The sequence below is a fragment of the Halichoeres trimaculatus genome, unplaced genomic scaffold, assembly GCF_033239565.1.
Source record: "Halichoeres trimaculatus isolate MK-OKI-2021-1 unplaced genomic scaffold, fHalTri1.1 fHalTri1_scaffold_23, whole genome shotgun sequence".
In the NCBI taxonomy this organism is placed as follows: domain Eukaryota; kingdom Metazoa; phylum Chordata; class Actinopteri; order Labriformes; family Labridae; genus Halichoeres; species Halichoeres trimaculatus.
Window position 1 is genome coordinate 5,154,960 of NW_027437201.1, and position 23,679 is coordinate 5,178,638.

At 40.6% G+C, this 23,679-nt stretch overlaps 2 protein-coding genes across 2 annotated transcripts in view; one reads left to right on the forward strand and one right to left on the reverse strand.

The window, feature by feature from the left end:
- Positions 1 to 5,011, reverse strand: part of LOC141784928 (uncharacterized) — a 34,586-nt gene extending 29,575 nt beyond the window's left edge. The window contains exons 1-2 of the mRNA XM_074662902.1: positions 4,673 to 5,011; positions 2,518 to 2,604 (exon numbers count right to left, since the gene is read on the reverse strand). The gene's annotated coding sequence lies outside the window, so the exon portion shown is untranslated. The remainder of the gene's footprint in view (positions 1 to 2,517; positions 2,605 to 4,672) is intronic.
- Positions 5,012 to 12,047: 7,036 nt separating this feature from the next.
- Positions 12,048 to 21,588, forward strand: LOC141784927 (G-protein coupled receptor 26-like). The gene is made up of 3 exons (XM_074662901.1): positions 12,048 to 13,133; positions 14,989 to 15,102; positions 19,742 to 21,588. Exons 1-3 carry the CDS (start codon positions 12,466 to 12,468, stop codon positions 19,968 to 19,970), a joined length of 1,011 nt encoding a protein of 336 aa, XP_074519002.1. The 5' UTR covers positions 12,048 to 12,465; the 3' UTR covers positions 19,971 to 21,588.
- Positions 21,589 to 23,679: the final 2,091 nt, after the last annotated feature.

Here is a 23,679-nt window from a genome sequence, read left to right on the forward strand (position 1 = left end):
AAGGACAGTTTTCTTGCCACAGTGGTCAAACTTTTGAGACTTTCAGGTGTCACTTTGTCTTTTAATACATTTTTTTCTGGAATTTTCAGCTGAATGTGACCCACATCATGACTAAAAACAATTTTGACTAAGAATCAAACTTAAGACAGTTAATGCAGTTTGATGAACTTCACTAAAACTGCACTGCATATTATTCAACATTTTATGACATGTAATCCCTTGGATTTAGATCTGTTAGATATACAACATGTTTTGAACTGTTTGACTTTTTTTTTAACCTTTGAGTTTAATCTTAAAGCAAGATTGTGGCATTTTTGTCTCTTTTAGGCAGGGGATCGTAAAACTTCAGAATTAAACTGAATTGCTTCTTTCACCAAAAGTCTCAACAGTTTATAACTTGTTTCAGCATTCAGGAACATCCTTCAGTTGTTGGATTTAACAGTATAACATAAAACGTTTCTTGAAAACACATTGACTAACCCAAGCTTCAGCAAAACCATGTAAAAACAACGTGAAGGAGACAATGTACGAGGCAAAACACAACTCCTGATTCAGTCACACGTCCTAAGACCCATTTTTATTTGCACTAAAATTATGAAAATTATATTTTGTCCTAAACACAATTTCTTTCAAACATGAAAATATCTTAATCATATATTTCTCAAACTTTTAAATTAAAATAGTTTCGTTTTCTTTCATCCTAGGCTTTTATTTGCTAAATTAGGATTACAATAAGGATGAAATCTGAGGGTTTTTTTTTCACTCATATTAAATGACAATTTTCTTCTTCTTTCAACACTCTCAAGGCCCATTTGTTTCAAGATTCAACCTTCTGATTTCCAGAATTCTAACAAGTAGTAAGTAAAGAAAAATATCTTGCTGCATGGATGGATTATTTCACCAGTTTTAAGCTGTTTTCTCATAAAGTTAGTGACGTTATCTCGTGTTGAGGCTCACTTTTTTGTTGTTGTTTTTGCAGTTTTTTTCAGAAATGTGCTGGTTAAGTAACTTTATATCACTTTTCTGATTTAAATTTGAACAATTTTCTGACATAAGCTGTTTTATAACCCGGAACTTTGTTGTCAATGTTTCAATTTTAGAGACCCCAAATCCTAACAAAACTTCTCTATGCATGAACAATGAATGTTTGCCACTTCTGAAACATTGCAGAAAGCCTTTTTGTTTTTAAACAATGCAGTTAACGTGGCAAAAAAACAAACAGTTTTTGACTTTGAATAAACATTTTTACATTTAGAAATTTGACTCATCCTCTTTGAGAATGCATGTTTAATATCTGTGCGTGTAATCGACACAGAAAGTGACATAATTCTGACAGTAAGATGGTATTTCTGTGTAACCAATCAGGTGACAGTATGAATAAATTGTATATTAAATGCCAAAACTGTTTGCTTTAACACAACTAGACACAAGTAGATTGGTTTATTTATGGTAAGTTTGGGTTTTCAGGGGGTAGTCCTTAAATTAACAAAGCCAGTTCATGGAATTCCTTAAAATGCAGATAGCAAGGGTTTGAATAAACAGAACTGTACCATGAGTCTCTGAATTATTAATCCTCCAAACAGAATTAGCTCAGCTGTAAGGCCCAAAAGGTTTCCCTGCCTCCCTCTTTCAATTTCCCTCTCTGTGTCACTGAGGCTCTATAATTAAAATCCTGTGTTTTCTTTTTTTATCCGTCCAGTTAGCACCATTAATTCAAAGAGCCCTGCCATTACGGAGGCTGCGGCTCCCAGGGTAGCACTGAAGAAGAGGTGGGGCAGTGGCTTTTCAACGTTAATGGCCCCCCATGTGTGTCGGCTATTAATCTGGACAAGGAGTGAAGTGGCGTCGGTGCAGCTGCAGGAGCAGGACGGACGCTCCCGGAGCACTGTGGAGGTTAAATGGAGTTTTGTTCTGGGTCCTTTAGTCAGGCTGGTGAGGGTAACATTTACTCCATACTGTTGTCAAAGTGTTTCATTAATCCTTTTGTGTGTACAGTCAGGTGGGTTCAAGCTATTTTTGGACTAGAATAGTTCAACTTCAAAACTCTCTTACTGACCTTCACCTGCATTGTTGTGACATAAATCACATGTTTACGTGCACTTTACACATGCCCCTCCACCTGACGTGTGCTGTAAATATAAGGTGAATGAGGATTTAGAGAAGAGCAGCACTGACCTTGCTTTGCCACAAGGAGGAACCACTGAATAAATTTTGCAGCAGCCATAGATCAGTTTTCTTCATGGAGTCAAGTCTGGCTTTGTGTGTCATACTGCAAACTCTCACTAGATGGCAGCAGAGGGTGGTCTCATCAAGCCTGGGACATTGACTATTAGAGATTATCTCTTTTATGATCCAGTCATCAAAAACAGGAGGGTCCCAGCTTTGGCGTCCCATCTCATCACCAGTGATCGCCAAGTTTGAGCAGCGTACTTCTCTTAAAATGACCAAACTGGATGATTTTAAGCGATGTTATGTAGTTGTGCATTCCATGAATAACAAGCTCCTCTGCACACTTACCCTTGAGGGATCTGATAACTTCCCATCTGCAGAGGAATGCATTCATCTCATGCATTAATGCTCACATCACTGTGCAGGACCTGCGCGCTGCAGAGAGGACACCAGAGGTTAATTGCAGTTTCCAGATAAGCCAGCTCCATGCTAACAGGAAGAAACACACATTACACTCTCCTATACATGTAATCGCTGTGATACCAAATTAATTTTCTGAAGCCCAAATCTGCTGTCATCCCCTTGTTGCGTCCTATTCATGCCGGCCACGTTAAGCCGGAAATAAAAGAATAATTACGCATTAGCGTATCTAATTAAGGTTTCTCTCAAAGGTGAGTGAAACACTGATGTCTTTTTTTTTTTTTTTTGGGTGGGGGGGATTTATTAAATTACTGTGAAATCAAATTATGGGAGCAAATTAATCCTTGCAGTGAATTAGATCAGTGAATGAGGAAATTGACTTCTCAACTCAAAGCAGGGAGAGGAGAAGGGCGGGAAAGGTGGGCGACAAAACACATGGCAGATTGATGAGGCGCTCATTGGGGATGTACGGCATCAGAGTAAGACTGAAGGAGGTCTCAACACTCTTCTGTAACAGCTGGTTTCACTTTACTTCTGTTTATGTTGTGTAGTTATAATGATCACCACCTCCCTCTCGTTGAAGCTGAACTGGAATGGAGTAATAAACAGAAAGGCTCATCTTTAAGGGCTGTTCGTGTTTTTAAGTAGTAGCTCCTGAATGAAAGTGGTGCTGTGTGTGCGTGTGTAGCATTGAATAATTTGTGTTGGGGTGTGAGACCTTGAATCTGTTAGACTGTCCCTGCTAAAATGACCATTTCATAATGTTCTCAAAGCAAAGGTATGAACACTATAACATCAATAGAGTCCAGCTTGTTAGAAAAAGGTCAAAGGTCACCACAGCCTTACAAAAACCAAACGCTTGCATAACAACATATATTCAATAATGTAAATTTCTGTTGTGTGCCTCTCTGGATGTAATCAAACCCAAACTGTGTTGCCTCTCTGCACCACACTGGCTAACAGCTCATAGGATCAATGCATTGCAGATTGTGTGTCGTGTGCTGCTCGATGTAGTTCAGACTTCACAGAGCAGCTGATAATGACAAAGTGAACCCATCTGTGAAATAAAGAAATGAAAGGCAGACTGGCTCAGTCTTTAGGTGATATGTGACCAGCACTGACGCATTCACAAAAACATCTGTTGTTTGTTTCATAGTTGGTTGAAATACTGTTTTCTTGCGTCAGCCTCCAGCAGAAACCTCTGGTGTTGAAAATGAAGCTGATGAAGGAGCGTGAATCACTGATGTTAATAAGGTGTGCATATGACGCTGGCTCCAAAAGCTAAAGACTGCATCATGGGAAAATGTTGGTGAGGCAAAGGGGGTGAATTTTTGTGACAGTTTTGTTTGTGTCAACTAAAAGAGGTGTGTAAAATGTTTATGATAAGTTGTATGGTTGATTGGATTAACAGGTGGGTGCATTGAAGCTGTTCACCAGGGGGATTTGAGGGATGTTTTTTTTTTTCCCCAAAGGCAGGATTTTACACACTTGATCGAAATTTCAAGACCACTGAAAAATTGCAAGGATTTACATTTTGCACTGTTGGATCTCAATAAGGTTTTAAGTAGAGTTTCCAAATGCAAAAAAGGAGAATTGCTGTAGAATTTGTGTGAATTATTCTTTGGCCAATTTACTTTTTTCTCCCTTTTTTTCTTTGATCTAGAAATTTACATAGAACTTTTTTAAAGATCCAACTATGAAGTGTAAATTTATACATTTTTTCATCTGGTGTTAAATTCTTCATCAAGCATGGAGCTAATGTTCACACACTCAAACTCAAGAACTAATTTCATTCAAAGAGCCCGTTTGTTTTTGCACTATTTGCGGCCGCATCACGGACGTGCTCTTCCGCCTGCAGCACACTGATCAGCCAATCACATTTATGACCCATGTGTCATTCATTCGGAGTAACTTTCTACTTTTTTTGAATAATTATGTTAGAAATGCTCAAGGGTTCATGACAGACACAGTAATGTGTGTAGAGTTTGTTGTTTCAGCTCTGGCTTTACCAGCAGATGCTAACAGTGTATTCCCATAACGTGGTCTATTGGTTGTGTCATTATGCAGTATGAGGGCCGAATACTTTGGAGACACACTTCCGTTCGGTTTCCCCGGATTTACGATGTAACTCCTGATTACCGGAGAAGACGTCAACTCCGGCGTCCGGGACCGCAGTGTGGCAGACCACAGCCGTGTGTGAAAAACAGGTAGGTCCTGTATTTTCATTTCTTAAGGTCGTGTCGACATCTGTGTGCTACAAACGACACGTCTTCTGCTGTATCAGAACCACTTGTTGTTGAGTTTAGCTGTGACACGGTGTTTCAATTAAAGTGTTGTTATTTGGATCAGATTAAAATCCCCGCCGCTGGTTGCTTCACTAATTAAAGGATGTTAGAAACACCTGTGATGTTGTCCCTCAGCTGCTGGTAATCAACGGAGGCTGAGGCCTACCTGCGCATGTGGTGTTTTTGCTCACAGGTCAACACTGGTGATGAGAAGTTCGGTTCTTGTTAGAGAACTGGCTCTTTGGACATGGTTCCCAAAGACGTGTCAACTCTTTCGGCTTCTAATTTAATTTAATTTGCATTCAGAGTTTTTATGAGAAGCCTCATTAATGCCTTGTTTTGTGAACACTGCACACAAACAGAACAAAACTTTGTTTTCAAACAGTTGAATGTCTTTTAACTGCTCTTTTTGCTGGTGTCACTTATATTTATATGTTCTTACAACGCAACACACTCTTCCTACCCGCTGTCTGCTGTATTGGGTTTATTTTTTAACATAGAAATGTACAAACCTAGAAAGTTAAGGTGCTTTGTTTATTTGTTTTTCTATCTTTAGATAGAATTGGGGGATGTCTGTAGTTGAATATGTTGGTTTTAAGACGGCAATCTCTGCACACAATGCATGACATTATTCTAAATTAATTTGATGCATTTGTTTTCTGCTGTACTTTCTATAAGCTTCAGGATACCTGTTTCCAAATTTTGATACTGTAAGACCTTTTATGCAGTTACCGTACTTGGATATGGTTGTTGACGTCATGTGGCCAAAGGTAGTTTTCAAGAAAGGGGCTTTTGGGGCCCCTGACCAAGTGGCCCCTGATTGGGTTGGGAGTTGTGAGTGTAGGGATGGATACCTTTTACATTTGAAACGATACAGTACTGATGCCCCAACCGTGTCGGTACTCAACGGTACCAATTTTTGGTACTTTTGCGTGTGTTATGGTAATGAATATTAATTTGTTCATTAATAAATTCTCAAAATTATTCAATTTAACATATTTATTCTTCTATATAGAAGCAATGCAATGCTGTGTTGGAAAATCGCCTACTCTTCCACACTCGCACAGTCAAAAGGATGTATACTTAGGTACCTAAACATGGTATGGTTTCACTCTACGTGACTCGGTACTCGATACTGCCGATGGAATTTTGTCGGTACCTAACCCAATCCTGTGTGAGGGACTACGATAAAGGCTAACAAATGATAACAATAGTGGAAAAAAGGTGGCAAAAAAACAACCTGAGGGCTGGACCTGGTTCCCAGTCTATATAGTCCTGCTAGCTGTCTAAAGTTTCTGTGCTAAGCTTAGTTAGCAGCTATGGGCTGCAGATAGTGCAGACCCCAGGTTTGATATTTCATCTGCAGAAAAGCACAACTCTCTTTTCCCAAATGTTAAACTTGTCTTTATTAATGACTAAAAGTATTTTAAGCATCTCTAGCTTGGTAGTTTTCTCATTGTTTTTAAAACATCAGTGAAAGCTTTCACCTTGAGTTGCTTTGATTTTCACAACGTCCAGGCTAACAGGAAGCAAGGATCTCAGGGTTATCATTAGCGATGACATCACCTTCGCCTCTACTTCACTTGCACCTTGCCGTTTCACTCACTTTCCACAAAGCCTCTTGTCTAAGTGAATTTCCTCTCCTGTCTTCACCTATCCTCTTCCAGAGCCGTAAATCTGCTGAGCTGGCAGCGAGCTCATACAGTATGCATGCCTATGACACATCCCCCTGACTCTGAGCTTATACCAGTTTCTAAATTGTCACATTCGCTCCAAATTGCTCAAACTTTTCCCTGCAGTCAGATTCTGTGTCACCAGTTGAGAGACATGTTGAATGCAACGGAAAAGTCTATATTTAAGAGGTAACTCAGGGAAATACAGACACTCAGACATACATTTAGGTTCAAGATTTAAACTGGGCTGCCAGTCCACAGGAAGTGAAGTGTGGAATTGGAGCTGGCAGCAAATTTGAATCCACACTTTTCACAGCAAAAAAAAGAGCGGTGGGGTGCTGCAGGCTCTCTGCCATCTCTCACAGTCAAGTCCTGAACTTGTGGAACCTTCTGACAAGAGGTATCATCCTCAAAGCGTGGATGTGCAGATGGGAGACGTCTTGACTTGTCTCAGACACATTCAACAGGATGGATCTAGATAGAGGTGTGATTTAAGGTGATCCTTCTACACATAGAGGAGGTGAAGAAAGCAATCATTAGTCTACGTGTGAAGAGTGTATTGATTGGATTGTGATGCTGTTATCATGAAAAAGGGCACTACAGCAGCTAAAATTTAAGCGTTTCTTATTTTTGGTACAAATTGTCTCAATTGACTTAATATGAGCCACATTCATCTGACGAGTCCAGAAAAATGTTTTATTTTAAGATATTAAAAAATAAAAATGACAACTGAATGCTTGTCAAGGGTAAAAATATGCCAAAGGGGTATAAGAATTGACTTCTATATTTTATTTTACATCATGTTTGATACATTCAACATTCGTTAGCATCCTCCTCAGATCACATCTTATTCACATGGATCTACATTAACATAATGCTTCCTTTAAGAAAAGCCTCTTTCAAGAGAATGAAAGGCTTTTGATTTTGAAAAAGAGCATCCATATTTATCAAACGCTGTCTTCATACACCTTTGTCTGATGTGATATGGGGCCTAATGGGGATAATTGTGTGGCTTTGTTCCGAATGATACATCATAAGCAAAAATCTGCCCAGCATTAAAGAAATATGCTGTCTGGATAAACAAAATCCATCATAATTACGACGCTGCTGCTCGCACATAAATCTTATCTCTTTACTTGTGATCTACTCATAGACTTATTTTTGGTTTGGCGTACATGACTTTCTGCCAAACAAAGTTTTTGGCTGTTGATATCATCTTGATGTCGTTTAACAGATCAGAAAAGTATTTGTGGTTGTCTGTTTGACGGCCTTAAGTGGCTGCAACTGCACAGGGTAAACAGGCTGTAATGACTGCAACCACAGACTGTATGATACATGGACAGAGTCTCTGTGATGTCACCCATTTGTTCCTGATATAGAGTTATGAAGCCAATCGTTGGCAGTGGGCATGTTGAAAACACTGAATTAAGAGGCGGGCTTAGAGCCTCCTCACTAAAAGCTTTCAGGCACCAGAGCTGTCAGTCATGTGAGCTGCGCCTCTGATTGGACAAACTTGTGAGCCGTACAGTGTGTGCAGATAGAGAAGTCAGCAATCAGACCCAAGCCAATTTTTTTTTTTACCATGCTGTAAATATGTTTTTGATGACATAATAAAGTTTGTTGTTGGACTTTGTGTACGTGGTTTTCTGGCTTGCTGTCTCAAGCAGACCCTTGAGGAACTGCAACTTTAAGAACTTCTGCTTAAGCTTCAGGTTTTTTTTTTCAAACCAGATGTTTCCTCTTGGCTGCAGCCATGTCATAAGACTGGATTTAAGTGGTAATTGTGGCATTGACAGAGCAGACGGATAGAAAACATTGCAGCTTGTATAAATCTTCAAATTAGGGGTTAGTGTTTGTCTAGTGTTGATAGAAAATGTTTGTAGCTTGAGTAGTCTCTCTGTGCTAGCTAGCAAGCGTTTCCTCCTATGTTGGTATTTTTGTTTCCTCATGTCTCACTTTTGTTGAGTCATGTACTCGCGTAGATGAGGGGTTTTTGAAGCCAAGCAATAGAGGTAGCCGTATGTATAATACTGAAACTTAAGAGAATACTTTACCTTTTGGAGCCTCAAGTGGACAGTTAATGAACTGCAGTTTGTGTTTCTACGTTAGCTTTGATTTTGCTGAACCCACAGTTTATTTTTCAACACAACACTTTCTTGGGTTGTTGCTGTGGCAGGACGTCCGGACCTTGAGCCATCTTCAAGGCTCTCCCTGCCCCTCTTGAATTCAGCATCATCATCATGGAGCACCATCCCGTGATGTAGCAACCATGTCAGCGTGAATGTCTTTGGAGGTTAACCCCTTTTTCTGTGGATATTTGAGAACACCACAGTGCCAAATTTTATCCATGTTCACAAAATATCTCTGGTTCTGCTTTTTTAAGTCCTCAAGCACATCAGCGTCACTTAATCTGAAAATAAACCATGCCATAAGTGTCAGAAAATGTTGGCTTGAATGCATGCCAAGTTTCATCACTGTAGCACACCTCCTTCCTAGTCAGGCTACGAACTTTTCAGCCCTCCCTCGTACATAAGTCTGGTTCTGTCTGAGGTTTTTGCCTGTTAATATGAAGTTTTTCCTTGCCATTGTAACTTGCTATGTGCTGCAAAGTGCTGTACTCATTGTGGGTTAAGATTAGATAAGACTTCTAATCTTGTCTTGATTTTGGGTTTATGTTCATAAAATAAAATATATGTTTTTTTAAACGTTAACAGATCTAGACCCCTTCATGTTTTTGGAAAGGGCCTTGAGATGACGTTTGTTGTGATTTTTCACTATAGAAATAGAGATTGATGGATTGAAAACTCAAAAACTTTTGGCAGCCCCTTTGGTAAAAAGGCAACCTCTTATATTCCTGCTTACCTTTCTCTGTACTGTCTGAATATCTCTTTCTGCTTCCTTTACAGTCAATTTTAACACTCGATATACTTACAAAGGTATTCCTGTTTTTTCTGTGATAGATTGGTTTAAAGGGGACATGTCATGCTCGTTTCTGCTTTTCACTAGGATGCCTGAGACTAGGATGCCTGTAAAGCATTTCTGCCCTCAGTACAAGTCATTTAGTTCCTTCATTGCCCCACAATAGCGTTCTCAGTATCATCATTTTAGGCCATTCTGAAGATCTCGTTGAAATGCTCCGTTTCCAGAATGGCCTCCAGTAACCTCGCAACGTCACAGTCCTTTGTGCTCTGATTGGTCAGTTCTATCAGAGGGGCGGAGGGGGTAATGCCAGGGGGCAGTTTTTGCAGCATGGCAGTATTTACGAAATCGCCACATTGAATGGAGCAGACCGAGCGAGTTTGCTGTTTGCCAAAACTTCACCGTAAGGCATTGATAGCACTAATAAAATGGCAGAGTGTAGGATACGTCCTTTTGTATTGGACCCCGAGTCAGACCCGGACGGTTCTGCAGCTCAGGAGGAAGAAAATCCACCTGGACACAGATCATCTCAGGACGCTTCAGTGTGGTGAGTCAAACCGGTACTGTAACATGTATAGTTTATACGTTTATACTCGGCTCTTGGTGGGTGTATCCCTTGGTGGCGGTTATGTGACTAACTGACATCACAGAGGAGGAGCTGCTTTAACAGATTAGTCCAATAAAAAGAAAGGATCCTCGTGTCGTCACGACGGTCGAAATCTCGCGGCCAACTGGCAATGACCTATTTTCAGAGGCATCAAATCTCGTTCTAGGATATCAGAAAAATACAATATCTCATTTTTTGAAAATTCAGTGTAAGGTCTTGTTTTCAAATTTATTATATTATATGCAAGTATTAAATCAGGTATTATCATGATGTGTCCCCTTTAACAATTGTTGAATGCAGTGGTAGAAATGTTCCTTCTTAGACAGGTGTTGATACGGAATATGGTGATTTCTTGAGAGTTATGATTTAATGGCCGTGTTTGGATCCAGGCCCTGGTGGTGCAGCAGTGTCGGAGTTCTGGACGGATCTGTTGTGGAGCAGAACTTAAACCTGCTGGGGTTCAAGTGGAGGGCTGCATCAATTTGATTGAGATGACAACTGACGACAGCAACTGTGAGGGATGGTTCCATAACTCACGGCAGCAATGAGGTTACGCGCTCAAGGTGGTTGTGCAAAAGTACGACTGGTTTAACTGAAAAAGTGACACGACAACCATTAGCTGATGAGTGGAAGCTGGAGAGCGAATATAAATAATGAGCGCGCATCAAGTCCTCCTGATTGAACTTCCTCTAAGCTTCATAATGACTTTTTACCTCGTAGCCTATTGTCTGAGGAGCTGGCATTTAATTATGAAAAGAATAATTAAAGAGCGGCCTGCAAAAACGCTGCTCTTACGCTTGTGATCAACCGGTGGCTCAGCTCTGATAAAGCCTCTGAAATGACAGATGCAGTCACATGACACACGCTTCTCCACGGGGTGATGGGCCCATCACATGTGAAAGTATAATGCAGGGAATGATCCATCATAGCCAAAGCTTGACTAAAGGGCAAGATGGGGCTGCATTTCAGCTTAATAACAGCCAGCAGCTGCTCTTTCCCCCGTCCTTTCCCCTTCTCTTTGCATCAAGAGCACACATCAGCTGGTGCTTCATATTTCTCTATACAGGATGGCATTTTAATGAGCCTCACTTTCAATGCAAATCCCCCTTTTTCCCTCCTGCTCCTGCTCATCTCTGCCACCTCAGAGGAAATGAAGAGAGAACACGGTGGCCTGCATAGTATCACATCACCAAAGCGTGCATGATGTGTGTTGCAGTAACAATAACTCTTTCCACCCACACACACTCTTTTTCTCTCACCTCCCCTCCTCCCCCCAACCAACCAACCGCCGCAGCTACCGCCTCACCCCACTCCAGCGCCCTCAGTGGCTCACGTGCCTCAGCACACTCTCTGATAACTCCCATGTTACTCTGAGGGGAAAAAAAAAAAAATCTCCACGCTCAAGTCCAGAGGGGCATCGGAGTGCGGGGGCGTCATCCGGCTTCCTGAGGAAAACAGAGGATGTTGTTTCTTATCAGTCTGGAGTAGCACGCTTCATTTGTGAAGAGTAAACATCAGAGAGGAATGATGCAGCTGGAATGCAATTAAACACAGATTTAACATCAGTATGTGCATCTTTTGTCAATCCAAATTAACTCTGTGAAACAAATAAGAAGAAAAATACTTAAAAATTGCTTTTTTAACAAACTGTTTTTTGAAATAATGTGCAGCTGTGCAGGAAATTGAGTGTGCTTGAATCTTTTGCCTCTTTAATATTTATTTCTGTTGTGATACTTGCTATTCTGAAGTCATCTCCTTTAAAGTGAATCAGCCTTGTAAGAAAATGACATCATGACTTACAATCAGAGAGTTTAAGCTATAAATAATAAAAATGACCCAATAGAAGCATTTTTAAATGAGCCAGAAAATAAACACCTGCATGTTTTCTTGCAGGCAGAATTTCAGATTTCTTTTCACTGCGTTAATATTTTTTTTTCTAGTGGAAGGGAATTCCCTCTTCACTCTCGGTGTGTTTTTTCCTTCTGTCAGAGAAGAAAGACAGATCAGTGAGCCCACACACTGTGCTGTGTGTGCGCGGAGGGGTGATGCCTCGAGAGCGCATCACAGGACGACAAAACCCCTCAGCAAGACGCAGCGCCAGAGTACAGCAGCTCCTGGTGCGAGACTCTGATTTCCTGGAGTTTGAAGGAGGAAGAAAAGGGGGGGAATTGCTCGGATGACTACTTAAAATGCTTCTAACAACGCCAGAACCGGTCTGAACATCTTCCCTGGACCGCGCAGATACAATGTAGAGGGAGAGAGGACTCCACCGGTGGAGAGATCTGGGGATGCTCGGACACGGTTATGGGTGATTAATGCCGTTTGCAGCTGTAAAACAAACACTGGATATGCACTCAAAAAGTGGGAATAAGTGAGTTTCGGGGCGCACAGGATGGACACTGCGGAGGTAATCCTTTCTGTGTTGGTGGTTGTCATTATTATAGTGTCGTTGCTGTCCAACGTCCTGGTGCTGATCTGCTTTCTGTACAACCCGGAGATCCGCAAGCAGGTCCCAGGTCTGTTCAACCTCAACCTCACCTTCTGTAACTTGTTGCTCACCGTGTCCAACATGCCGCTCACTTTGGTGGGACTTGTCAGTCAGGCTCAGCCAGGGGGAGACGGATTCTGCCAGATCGTGGGCTTCCTGGAAACCTTCCTGTCCACCAACTCGATGCTGAGCATGGCAGCTCTGAGCATCGACAGGTGGATCGCGGTGGTCTTCCCCCTGAGGTATCACTCCAAAATGCGCCACAAAGACGCAGCGTTTGTGCTCGGATACACGTGGGTGCACTCCGTGTCCTTCTCCACGGTGGCCGCGTGCCTCTCCTGGGTGGGATACCACCAGCTTTACGCGTCCTGCACCCTGGCCAACCCGAGGGCGAGCAGCCGGACGCAGTTCGTCATCTTCACCGTGTTTTTCCACTCCTTCACCTTCCTGCTGTCTTTTATAGTTCTGTGTTTCACTTACCTCAAAGTGCTGAAAGTGGCGAGGTTTCACTGCAAGAGGATAGACGTTATTACCATGCAAACTTTGGTGCTGCTGGTGGATATACACCCGAGGTAAGACCCCTTTACCTGTCATTTTCTTACATAGTAGCGACTTCTGCAACACACAGCACTAACTCATTTGGGTTATTAAGGAAATAAGAAACATTAACAGAGCTGTTTGTTGTAAAGAGGACAAACTGTACTCTGTGATCTTGGTGCTGTCATTACTTTTATTATTGATCTCAAAGTTTGCTCTGGCTCTGTTACAAAAAAAAGTACAGTTAATGAAGCTTTTCCAAATGTTTTCACTGACATTTGAATTTCTCCTCGGTATTCTGAGAGAGTGCAAAATCTGACCCCATTGAAATGTCACCCAGATTCTACTAAAATGTCATTGCCTCATTCTGTCGCTGTACAGTAATGCTAAAACTAAAATATATATAAAGTCAAAGTGTGTGTGCGTGTGTGTTTGTGTGAGACATGTGAGTTAAAATCAAGCTTTGGTTTCATTTATAAAGTGAGGTCCTCATGTGTAATGTTCTGCCAAGAGTCCTCATACTTCAGCAAAAACAAGTACAAGCGTGAATGCAAGTGTTTCATTGTGCAGATTAAAGCTACTGTCTTTAACCCTTTAAATTACACTCTATAAAAGATGTTATCAAAAAATATTAATCAGTGTATTAGTATATTTGTTTAATATTTATTAATTAGTTGTGTCGTTGCCTCTTTGTTGAGCAACAATTCAGGTTTCATTTGTCAGATTACCCAATCAGGAAGCAGATTAACCGCCAGTTTGGGCCAATTTTTGGCATTTATATACTAGTCAATTTACACACAACTGAAAAGATTCAACACAATGAAAGTATTGTAGTTGTTTGACATTTATATTTTAAATCCATGACCTTTTATTCAACAAGAGAGCTCGGTAATCAAATGAATGAATGGCGCTAATCTTCAGTCTGGTTCTGCACTGATAGCTTCAGACAGCTGTATCTCAAATAGCATAAAATTCACATTGTATATATTTATAGATCAGGATTAATGTGTAATGTGTTCACAGATAGGCAATCATTTTGACACAATTATGTCTGTGTAGCTTACAAACGCAGTGACATGCAATGAAAATAGGTACAAAATAAGAAATTAGCAACTTAAGCTAGGCTACTCACTGACTGCTCAAACAGGAAACGCAACCAAGTGGTTGACTACATTTTCTGATCATTCTTTGAAGAAACTTTAACTGTATATTCAATATCCATCCGCTACAGTATGATTATTTAGGATGTGTAAAAATAAAATCTGTAAAGCTTTTTTTTCTGTCTTCAACTTTCACACGTTTTCCACATATTGTTTGAGAAACTCCACTGCTCTACGTCCTTTGCGTTTTTTTCAACCGTTTGTACAGCAGTGCCACCCAGTGGATATAATTGCAGCTATAAATAGTTTTAAATGAGATAAATGTAGATTTATAGCCAAGACATAGTTTTTAGTACTGCAACATTGTGGCTGTAAATAGATGAACTGTGTGGTTATAATGCCAGTCAAAGGGTTAAATACATGTTGGATGAAGCCATGTGTCATGACATCATCTCGTGTTGCCTTTTGAGCTAAAATCAAGCCTTGGTTTCATTTATAAAGTGAGGTCCCCATGTGTAACCTTTTGAAAAGAGTCCTTATATTGCTATAAAAACAAGTACATGTGTGAATGTAAGTGTGTATTATTACGTAATTAAAGCTACTGTTTGTTAAGGAGGAAGTCACAATTAAGGAGATTTTTTTGAAGTAGTTGATCCTCACTTTGCGGAGTGTTTGGGATAAAGTTGCCACTTTAAGTGTGTTGTACTCCTCCATGCCTGTGATTATAAGTTTTATACACTCCTGTGATTTTATGCCTGTTAAGCATCCAATGAACTTTCTGTGTCTCCAGTGTTCGACAGCGCTGCCTAGAGGAGCAGAAAAGGCGACGACAAAGAGCCACGAGGAAGATCAGCACCTTCATCGGCACCTTCATGCTCTGCTTCGCTCCCTATGTGATTACAAGGTGAGTGTTCGGGATGATCCTACGAGCAGGTGTCTGCTGGAGTTACACTGGCACACTGCGGCGTACACACACAGCCCTTTTGTTTTGCTGGTATCCCTGAAACCCCCCTCCTCTGCTGTCAAACCCCCCTCTACAAACCCCCCTCTGCTTCCTCTCCACACCAGCCGGAGTTGGAAGATGAGATTGGCTGACCTTGTGATAAGTAATATGCCTCTGCTGTTGTTGCTGCAGCACCAGCACTTTTCTCCTCAAGTTCGTCCGGTGCATCAGTTTGTCAGGTTGGGTCCGCTCGCATTAATCACCGGCCAAAGCGAGGGTGTCACAACACACAAGTTGTGTGTGAATGGACACAAATGGAATATAGGATCAAAAATAAAGACGCTTACTTGTCTACTTTTTTTTTAGATGTAGATTTCATTTAAGAAAAACGTTGAGCAGAGATAAACAAATCCAGAGTTTAACATTTTATGAGAATTCAAAAATCTGTTTTTCTAAATAACCCCTCAAAATGTTTGTGTTTTTTATCTTCCTTTGAACATTTTTTAGAGCATCTTTTTGTTCCTTTAGTCCATGGTTAGAGAGGTAAACTTCCGAAAAGAAAGAAAGTTAGTCACTGAAAAGTCTGTAGAATGTCCTTTCTGTCGCCTCTACCTTTGAACATTCCTTTTACCTAGTATGTGTGACGCTGAAAACAAAATCTCCAGAGATCTATGAAGGCCTGTGCCTTAACACGAAGGCTAGGAAAAAAAAATCTGTTTGGATAATATTTTTAATTTTTTTCCAGGATCTTTTTCATTCTATTTGATTGGCATGACGTAATTCTTTTGAATGCCAAAACTTTGCCTTTTATTTTTTCAGTAACATATTAAAGGCACTGTAAGGAGTTTTAATGTGGTGTTGATGCTGGTGAGCCCTTTGAATGATAAAGCAATAGGCAGTGTTTTTTGGGATGAAGACTGCATTTCCCATGAGCACCATAACCTTCCTTCACAAAGACATTAATTTTACTTAAACACATACAGATTTTATTTAAAAATACTGCATATTTTATGACAACTAGTCATAGGGTGCCACAAATACTAAAATTGAATACAAAAGAATATAATAGAATGGAAAAGGAATGGCACTTTAATGTCATTGTTGTGAATAACAAAAAACACTTCATTTCTTAACATGTGGCAGCAGATAGAAAAAATTCACAATAATAATAAAGATATAATAACACCATCTACCTGAGCTGATTAAAATGTGATAAACTGCCCTCTTGGGTGAAAAAACATGATGAATGGCCCTCTGGAAGCAAGAAGTGCCCTCAAAAACATGCAGAACTTGGTGCCCTTTGTCGTGGTGAGAGCGCGCTGTATATGCCTTTTTTCTGTTTTCTCCCCTGCCCTTCAAAAAGTCTATGCACGCCACTACAGAGGACACACTGGGTGGAGAAATTTCTTTTCAGCAGACACCTCAAGCAGAACCAGACTCAGTGGTTGACATCCATTTGCCAGCCACAGTTCGTCTGAGAAAGTAGAATTTATAAACCCTAAAAACTCCTCAAATATAGGCAGTCATGAAAAGGCTTTGTTATTCAACAACAAGCACAGACAATATGTTGTATTATCGGCAAACTCTCAGTAATGAACGTCCACAGTGGCACTGCACACGCTCTTATCCTCCAAATGGCCGTTTACTAATTACAGAGTGAATACATTACACTAAAAGCTCCTGGACTCCCTCCCTGATGATCATTTGTTGTCGGGGTCATCATGCGTGTAGTGAAGGCCACAGCTTTGCGGTGAAACAGACTTATCCTCATGTTCACCGTGGTGATGTAGAGTGTGTGGGCAACTGCCATTGATGGCCACTGGCTCATATATGCTGGTGTTAATGTGCTGACAGAGCTTGACGGTGGACGGAGTAATCATATGGAGTGCTGGAGTCGGGGATCAGCAATTCTTTTCATACCTTTAATGACTCACATATGGAGAAATATTCTGTACATAATAGAAAGAAGTGTAATGGCTCTAATTTGATATTTTTACGAGCGTGGCATGGAGCAGCTGTCTAAGTGGACAAAGGAAGGAGCTCATTAGCTGCCACTGTAAATCAAATGCACTGTATGTAAAGTAAAGAAGAGCCTTTCCCCACTGGGTGCTGGAGAAGCTCCCTGTCCTCTGTCCTGTATTATCCTCTGCTAACTCTGGATTAAATGACAAGCAAAGATTCGTGGCTTGTTTCCAGAGCCTCATTACTGCTTAGATCGTTTGATTCATCCAATGGCTTTTTGACACGATTGTTGCTGACTGCAAATGAGACATGTACAGTAGCTGACAAGGGCAAATGCACTATAACCACCTGAAAGATATCTATCATGTTACAAATTTAGACATTATGTAAAAATTAATGGGACCAATCAGGGAGAAACAGGTGGTAGCTATGGGTGTGAGTGGTTTGTGTTAGCAAGTCCGTAAACAATGGTGGCCTTTAAAGAGATTGGCGTAGATGAAGCTCAAGCCTCACTTTTATTCATAGATTGTGTAATATGTGGACTTATCCTCTGTGATGTCATCCATTTGTTTGTGATACAGAGTTTTGAAGCTCATCATAGACAAAGGCCATACTGGAAATGCTGATTTTAATACAGCTGCCTTTAAAGTGATACTCCGGGATGGAACAAGTTGGGTCCTATCACAAGGTTTAGGGCAGAAATTATCCCTACAGCAGTGATTTTGTGCAGCAGAAACCCACTGCTAAATAAGGATCTAGTTCTCATTGTGTCTCTTCATCCTGGCAGACTACCTGCATTTGTTTATATCTGGCACGCTGCGCACGCGGACTGATACACTAAGCGGCGAGTGCCTTGTAGCCAGCTGTGGCTCTGCAGCGGAGGTAGCGCCGTTTTACAACACGATGAGAACTAGAGCCTTATTTAGCGGTGTTTTTGTGTGAAAGTAACGCGCTGAAAATTCTCTAAATAAAGCATGAATACAGACCAATATCAGATTTTTTCAGTGGGAGTCCGTTTATTTGTGTTTTTGGTCAAGTAAAATATGGCCCCTCTGAATGCAGAGGAAACCTGTAGAGGAGCAGGGAGGGGGTGTTTGGTGCGAGCGCTCTGGGCTTCTGCTTCACAAAAACACTGCTGTAAGGGTAATTTCTGCCCTAAACCTTGTGATAAGACCCAACTTGTTCCATCCCAGAGTATCACTTAAAGTTTGGCTGAGGCAAAGGGGTGGACCTGTAGCGCCCAGCTATAAGCAGGGTACGATTTGTTGTTGGGAAGGGATTCTTACACATAGCCTACATGGCTGGCACTGACTTCCACTGTGGATAAAAGAAGATGGGCATGAAGAACAACATCAGAGCCAACTGTTTGCTTCAGCCCCACTTCCACCAAGCAGCTCAGTTCAGTTAGTCTCAGTATGGCAAGCATTTTGTGGCATATCTTTTGACTAAAACCAGTACAGGTCCCCAAATTACCGACCTGTACCGTCCCACTTTTTACTAACCTGTTGTTGGTTTGAAATTGGTTAAAAGAATCTTCACTTTCTGTGAAAAAGCGGTAATAAATAACAACACATAACCCTGCCATATTTGAATCTCCAGTCGACTTTGTGAAGAAAAGTTTTTTTTGTTTGGGAAAAGGCTGTTGTTGGATTTATTAGTGGGTACACTGCTATGCTTCCAGGCTATAACATAGCTGACATGGCTATCACTGGCTTACACGCTGCCTACCAAGAAGGACACTGTTGGCTGTGGAAACACAAACAGGATCAGACTTTACTGATCCAACCTGTACCAGACTTTACTGATCCATGCCAGACCACTTGGTGGAAGCGGGGCTTTAGTCTAATTAGCTGAACTATTTTGAAATAATGAGAAATTTTTATTTCTTTTTATTTTTTATGAAAGATGAATGTTCAACTATTCAAAATGTATTAGGGCCTACTGTTAACTCAAAACAGAACAAGGCCTGTTGATTGCTTTTTTCACAATTAAAAAAAAAAAAAAAAGCACAAAGCATCCCACCCTTTGGTTTTTGGACAGATTCCACCTTCGCTGTAAGGTAGTTAATGAGTTTCCTGCTACTGTCCTCTCCTTCTACCAGCTGTGTCTTCTTTACCCCAAAAACCAGCGTCCTGGTTCAGGCTGCTCTACAGCAGTGGCAACTTCAAACTTTAATTGCAACTGCTTTTGTTAGTTTATTATTTCAGAGTTGTTATTGGCCTTGTATACCTTTCTTAGGGGAGATTGTAGAGATAATGATAAATTGAAAACTGGGATGAAAGAAAGGGTTAAGGAACACTCTTAGGTATCAGTTTTTTAATTTGCAGTTTTTAAAAAAACATTTGGGAGGTTATGTTTGTCTCTATGAGCCACATTGCAAATCTAATCTGTCTACACTTTATTTTGTGACCCAATGCAAAACAGATGCTCGAGACAGATTAGGCACGTCTAAGGTGACCTCATTTTGAATAAGTGTCTGTACTTTTCATAATTAAAAAACTGTTAAGAAACACCTTCCCTCTCTAACATCATCTTGCAAACATTATTTCTATTTCTGCATAATTAGCTTTGGGCATGCACGTCTTCTCAGGCAGACTGATTCATCCCCCTCCTCCTCTTTTTCCTCTCTTGTCTTCAGGATCGTGGAGCTATTCCCAGCGGTGCCTATCAACCCCCACTGGGGAATTGTCTCCAAGTGCTTAACTTACAGCAAGGCGGCCTGCGACCCCTTCGTGTACTCCCTGCTCCGACACCAGTACAGGAAGACGTGCACTGACATCATCAACAGGCTGCTGAAACGGGGCTCCTTGAATGCGTCTGGGCGCAGGCAGGAAAATCAAGGCAACAGCATACCGACAGTGGAGTGATGGGATACAGCCTGAGGGTTGACCTGGGAGTAGTCAGTGAAATATGAGGCTGATTCCAGATGAAGACGAGAACAAATATTGGTTGTTCCTGACCACGTCTGCTTGAATTTTGTCTGACATGCTCAAGGAAAAAAAAAACGAAAGCCACGACAGACAAGGGCAAACTCCTGCACGGTAACACCACTGTGCTTGCATACTGAGCACCCAGAACATCAGATCAGTGCAGTGAACTTATTGTGAGGACAATAAGCAATGGCAGGTCTTACTTCCACCTGGAGAGACAGATGTGCTCACCCAAGGAGAGCGGCTGGTTCCAGGAATCATTATTCTAACTACAGTAGCTTTATTCTAAAATTAGATACCTTGCTTTTGCAGAATATCTCTTTGTTTTCATGTTTTGTCTTGAATATGCTCACGTTATCTGAAAAGAAAGAAGGAATTAGAAGAGCTGTATGTCTTTTTTTAGTCAGGTTGGTACTGTATGTAGCAATGAACTCTAGCCTAACCAAAACTTGATCAATACCAGACTAAACGGGGTGAAATGCACCCCAAATCCAACAAAATTTGGGTATTTTTATTTTTGAAGTGGATGCACTGGAGTTTAACAGGCCCTGAAGGAGGGAAAAAAGCAAGATAACAGGGTGTTTCTGTGGTTCATTTGCGTGAATACACTGCCATTATTTGTGCTTTCAGCTCCAATTTTGAAGGACTCTTTAGTGACCCAGCAAAGGGTATTAATGGGTAAAATTGGCCTTCAAACCGGCTGCCTTCGCTGTCATGACTGACTGTGTGCCCCTCAGGTTGTTTATTCAAGTGGAGCGTGATTGACTGTACTTTCCCCTCTGTACTCACAGAGAGGAGTCAGTAGAGTATGCTTCATGCTTGCACACACATTCGTAGGAGATGGCAGAAATGGAACACGGAACATGATGTCTTTGTTTTCCTTCGCTGGGCAGAGTGTTCATATGAAAACTGATGCTATCATGTGATATTTAAAGGAAATGATGAGCATTCATGCAAAGATACAAACAAGTGTTGGATCAAAGCAGCTCTGGTAGCAGAAAGAAGCCTTTTCCTCATGTTAGAAGTCATTTTTATGCAACATTTTTCATGCTGAGTAATGGACAGTATTTTGATTTGAGCCTCTGCGACAGACAGATGTTGCTCCAAATTTGGCGCTAAGCTAACTAGCTTAAGTAGTGTTTTTTTTTCCCCTAAGGTAAATTGTGTGCTGATTAGATACATAATAAAATGAACTGTTGCTGATCAATAGGTTCTTTTCCCAGTGGCTCTTCCTATTTTGCAAGCATAAGGAACCAGAATTGAAATGAAAGTCTTACATTTCAAAACAGGCATTACGTTTTATCTAATTTGTATCATTTGCATTGTTGACAGATTCATGGCTTGAAATAAGACTACATTTCCCACTTAATATAAGGCTTACGAAACAAAACTAAAATTTCCATAAGGACCACTCATCTAAAGAATTGATAATTTACATGCAAAATGTTAAATTTGGTAATATAGTTTGTTCTGGTCACTCCCTGCCTTTCAACGTTCTCAGTGCTCATGTGGAATGCCAAAAGCCAAGGCAGGGAGAGCATCAGCAAAGACTCCCAGGGGTACAAAACAGAGCAGAGTGTGCATCAGCAACAATACAAATGACAATTCACATTTCAAAATGGCTAATGTTTAATAACCAAGAACACAAGGACATTTGTTAGCTTCAAACCAAGCAGCAACCTCCAGCCTAAAAATATGAGACAATGCTAAAGCGCTAAAATCTGCTGTTTCTTGAGTGTCCACTGGAGGCTGGCTCTCAAAGTAATGGATGTCACATACACTAAGCCAAAAAAAAAAGCTGAGTTTATAGCAGAAATAAACATGTTACTGCCTCGTTCAAAAAACATCTCCTGTCCGAATCGCTAATTTCACTATCAACACACACTGTACGGGGTGGATTTTTTGCGAACTTGGCAGTTTAGAAGATATTAAGATATTGAGTTCACCCAATCAGAGTCACAGCTCTGTAGCTGTTAGTGTTGGGACTCAAAGCCTGCTTCAGTTCCAATATGGCTGCCCCAGCCAATCTGCTTCAAAAGTCTGCTTCAGAAACAGATGGGTGACGTCACCGAGATAACGTCCATTTATCACACAGTCCATGTTCCAAACCCACATTAGTAGTTTTTCCAGAACTGCTTTGCTTGCAGTAAATGTTCGCTTTTGGTTATTGTTGGTTTTTTTTTGGTAAGATACTTACCAGTTACTGTTTGTGATACACTGAAGGCAGTAGAAGGACGGCAATATAATCTTTTTACCCTTGCACTGAAGAAACACATGTTTTGTATCTGTATTAAGCCCCAGTGGTTGTGTAGTTTCCAGACATTTCTTGAAGTTTAAGCCCAAGATCTCTCTTGATGGACAAAGTGTTACACACCCACTACACATCCTGTACCTATTAAACCCATTTCTTTTCTGTATCAGAAGACAGGCAGCTCTGTATCAGAGGGCTTTCGACTGGGCCACGAGTTTACCAGACTGCCGAGTTGCAGAGGTTTACTTTTTAGACACCTGATATTCATTTTTTTCTCAAAAGTTTTTGCTTGATTTTTATTTAGTTTAGACTGTGCATATAAAAGTTTAACAGTGATATGCTGTCATGCCAAAATGACAAATAAATGAGACCCAGTGAGCCAAATGTCAGTAGCTGCAGTTCACTTTCTAGAAACATATGAGAAGAAACAAAAAAGTATTTAAGGAGTTACTTATTACTCGTTTTTGTGACCTTGACTCTAAGTATTAATGATTTTGTGGTTTAGAAATGGTTGTCTTGGACACATGATGCATTGAATAGTACTGTATGACACTCCAAGGCAACCGATGCCTTAAATTTTTGTACAGTGGTCCAGAGGTTTATTTAAAACGGCATTCAGATATCTGTAACACGAAATATTGAATTAACCATTGCCTTATTCACTTCTGTTTAAAACACACAATCGTCTAGAATCTGCCTCTGTATTTCTGTACCTTTGTTATGCTTTTTGAAAATTCACATAGCCACTTTTTTTTCTCTGATGTCATGCTAAGAGTGGAGGCTAAAATGCTAAAGTGATGTTGTAGTCTTTACATTTAGGGTATCTGAAAGATTTTTTATTGTGTGACTAATTTTGAGGAGTGTAAACAAGCTAACGCTGGGTTAAAAACATTAGCTTCTTAGTGGCAACAGCTAACATTCGCATTCAGCCACTTTGTAACTGACATTATGTTAGCTAGGCAGTCATCCCGGAAGTTAGCTTCATATTTCTACTTTTGTTCCGCAAAATGTAACCCCATGTGTTTTCAGTATACTGTTACTGTTTGATAGAAAGTGACAGGAAGCTAATATTTTGTAGCTGCTGTTTGCTAATGTAAGCTGCCATCCCTCTGTAGCTGATGGTTATTAAATATGATGTTTTAACTTGAAATTTGTCCGGATATCTGCCCTGAAAATGGTCTTATCAGTGGCTTATTATCAAGAAAAGGCAAAATTATGATTTATTTTTTTTTAATCCCAACTTTTAGAATGACATCGGAAAAAAAGCCACCATGTGAATAAAGTCAGCTAAATGTTTATTTCTCGCTGATGTTTTGCACTGGAGTAGTTATTTTTCTCACAGATGAAGACACTGTTTATTTGGTGAAGTTAAACCTGAGTAATATATGTTGACAG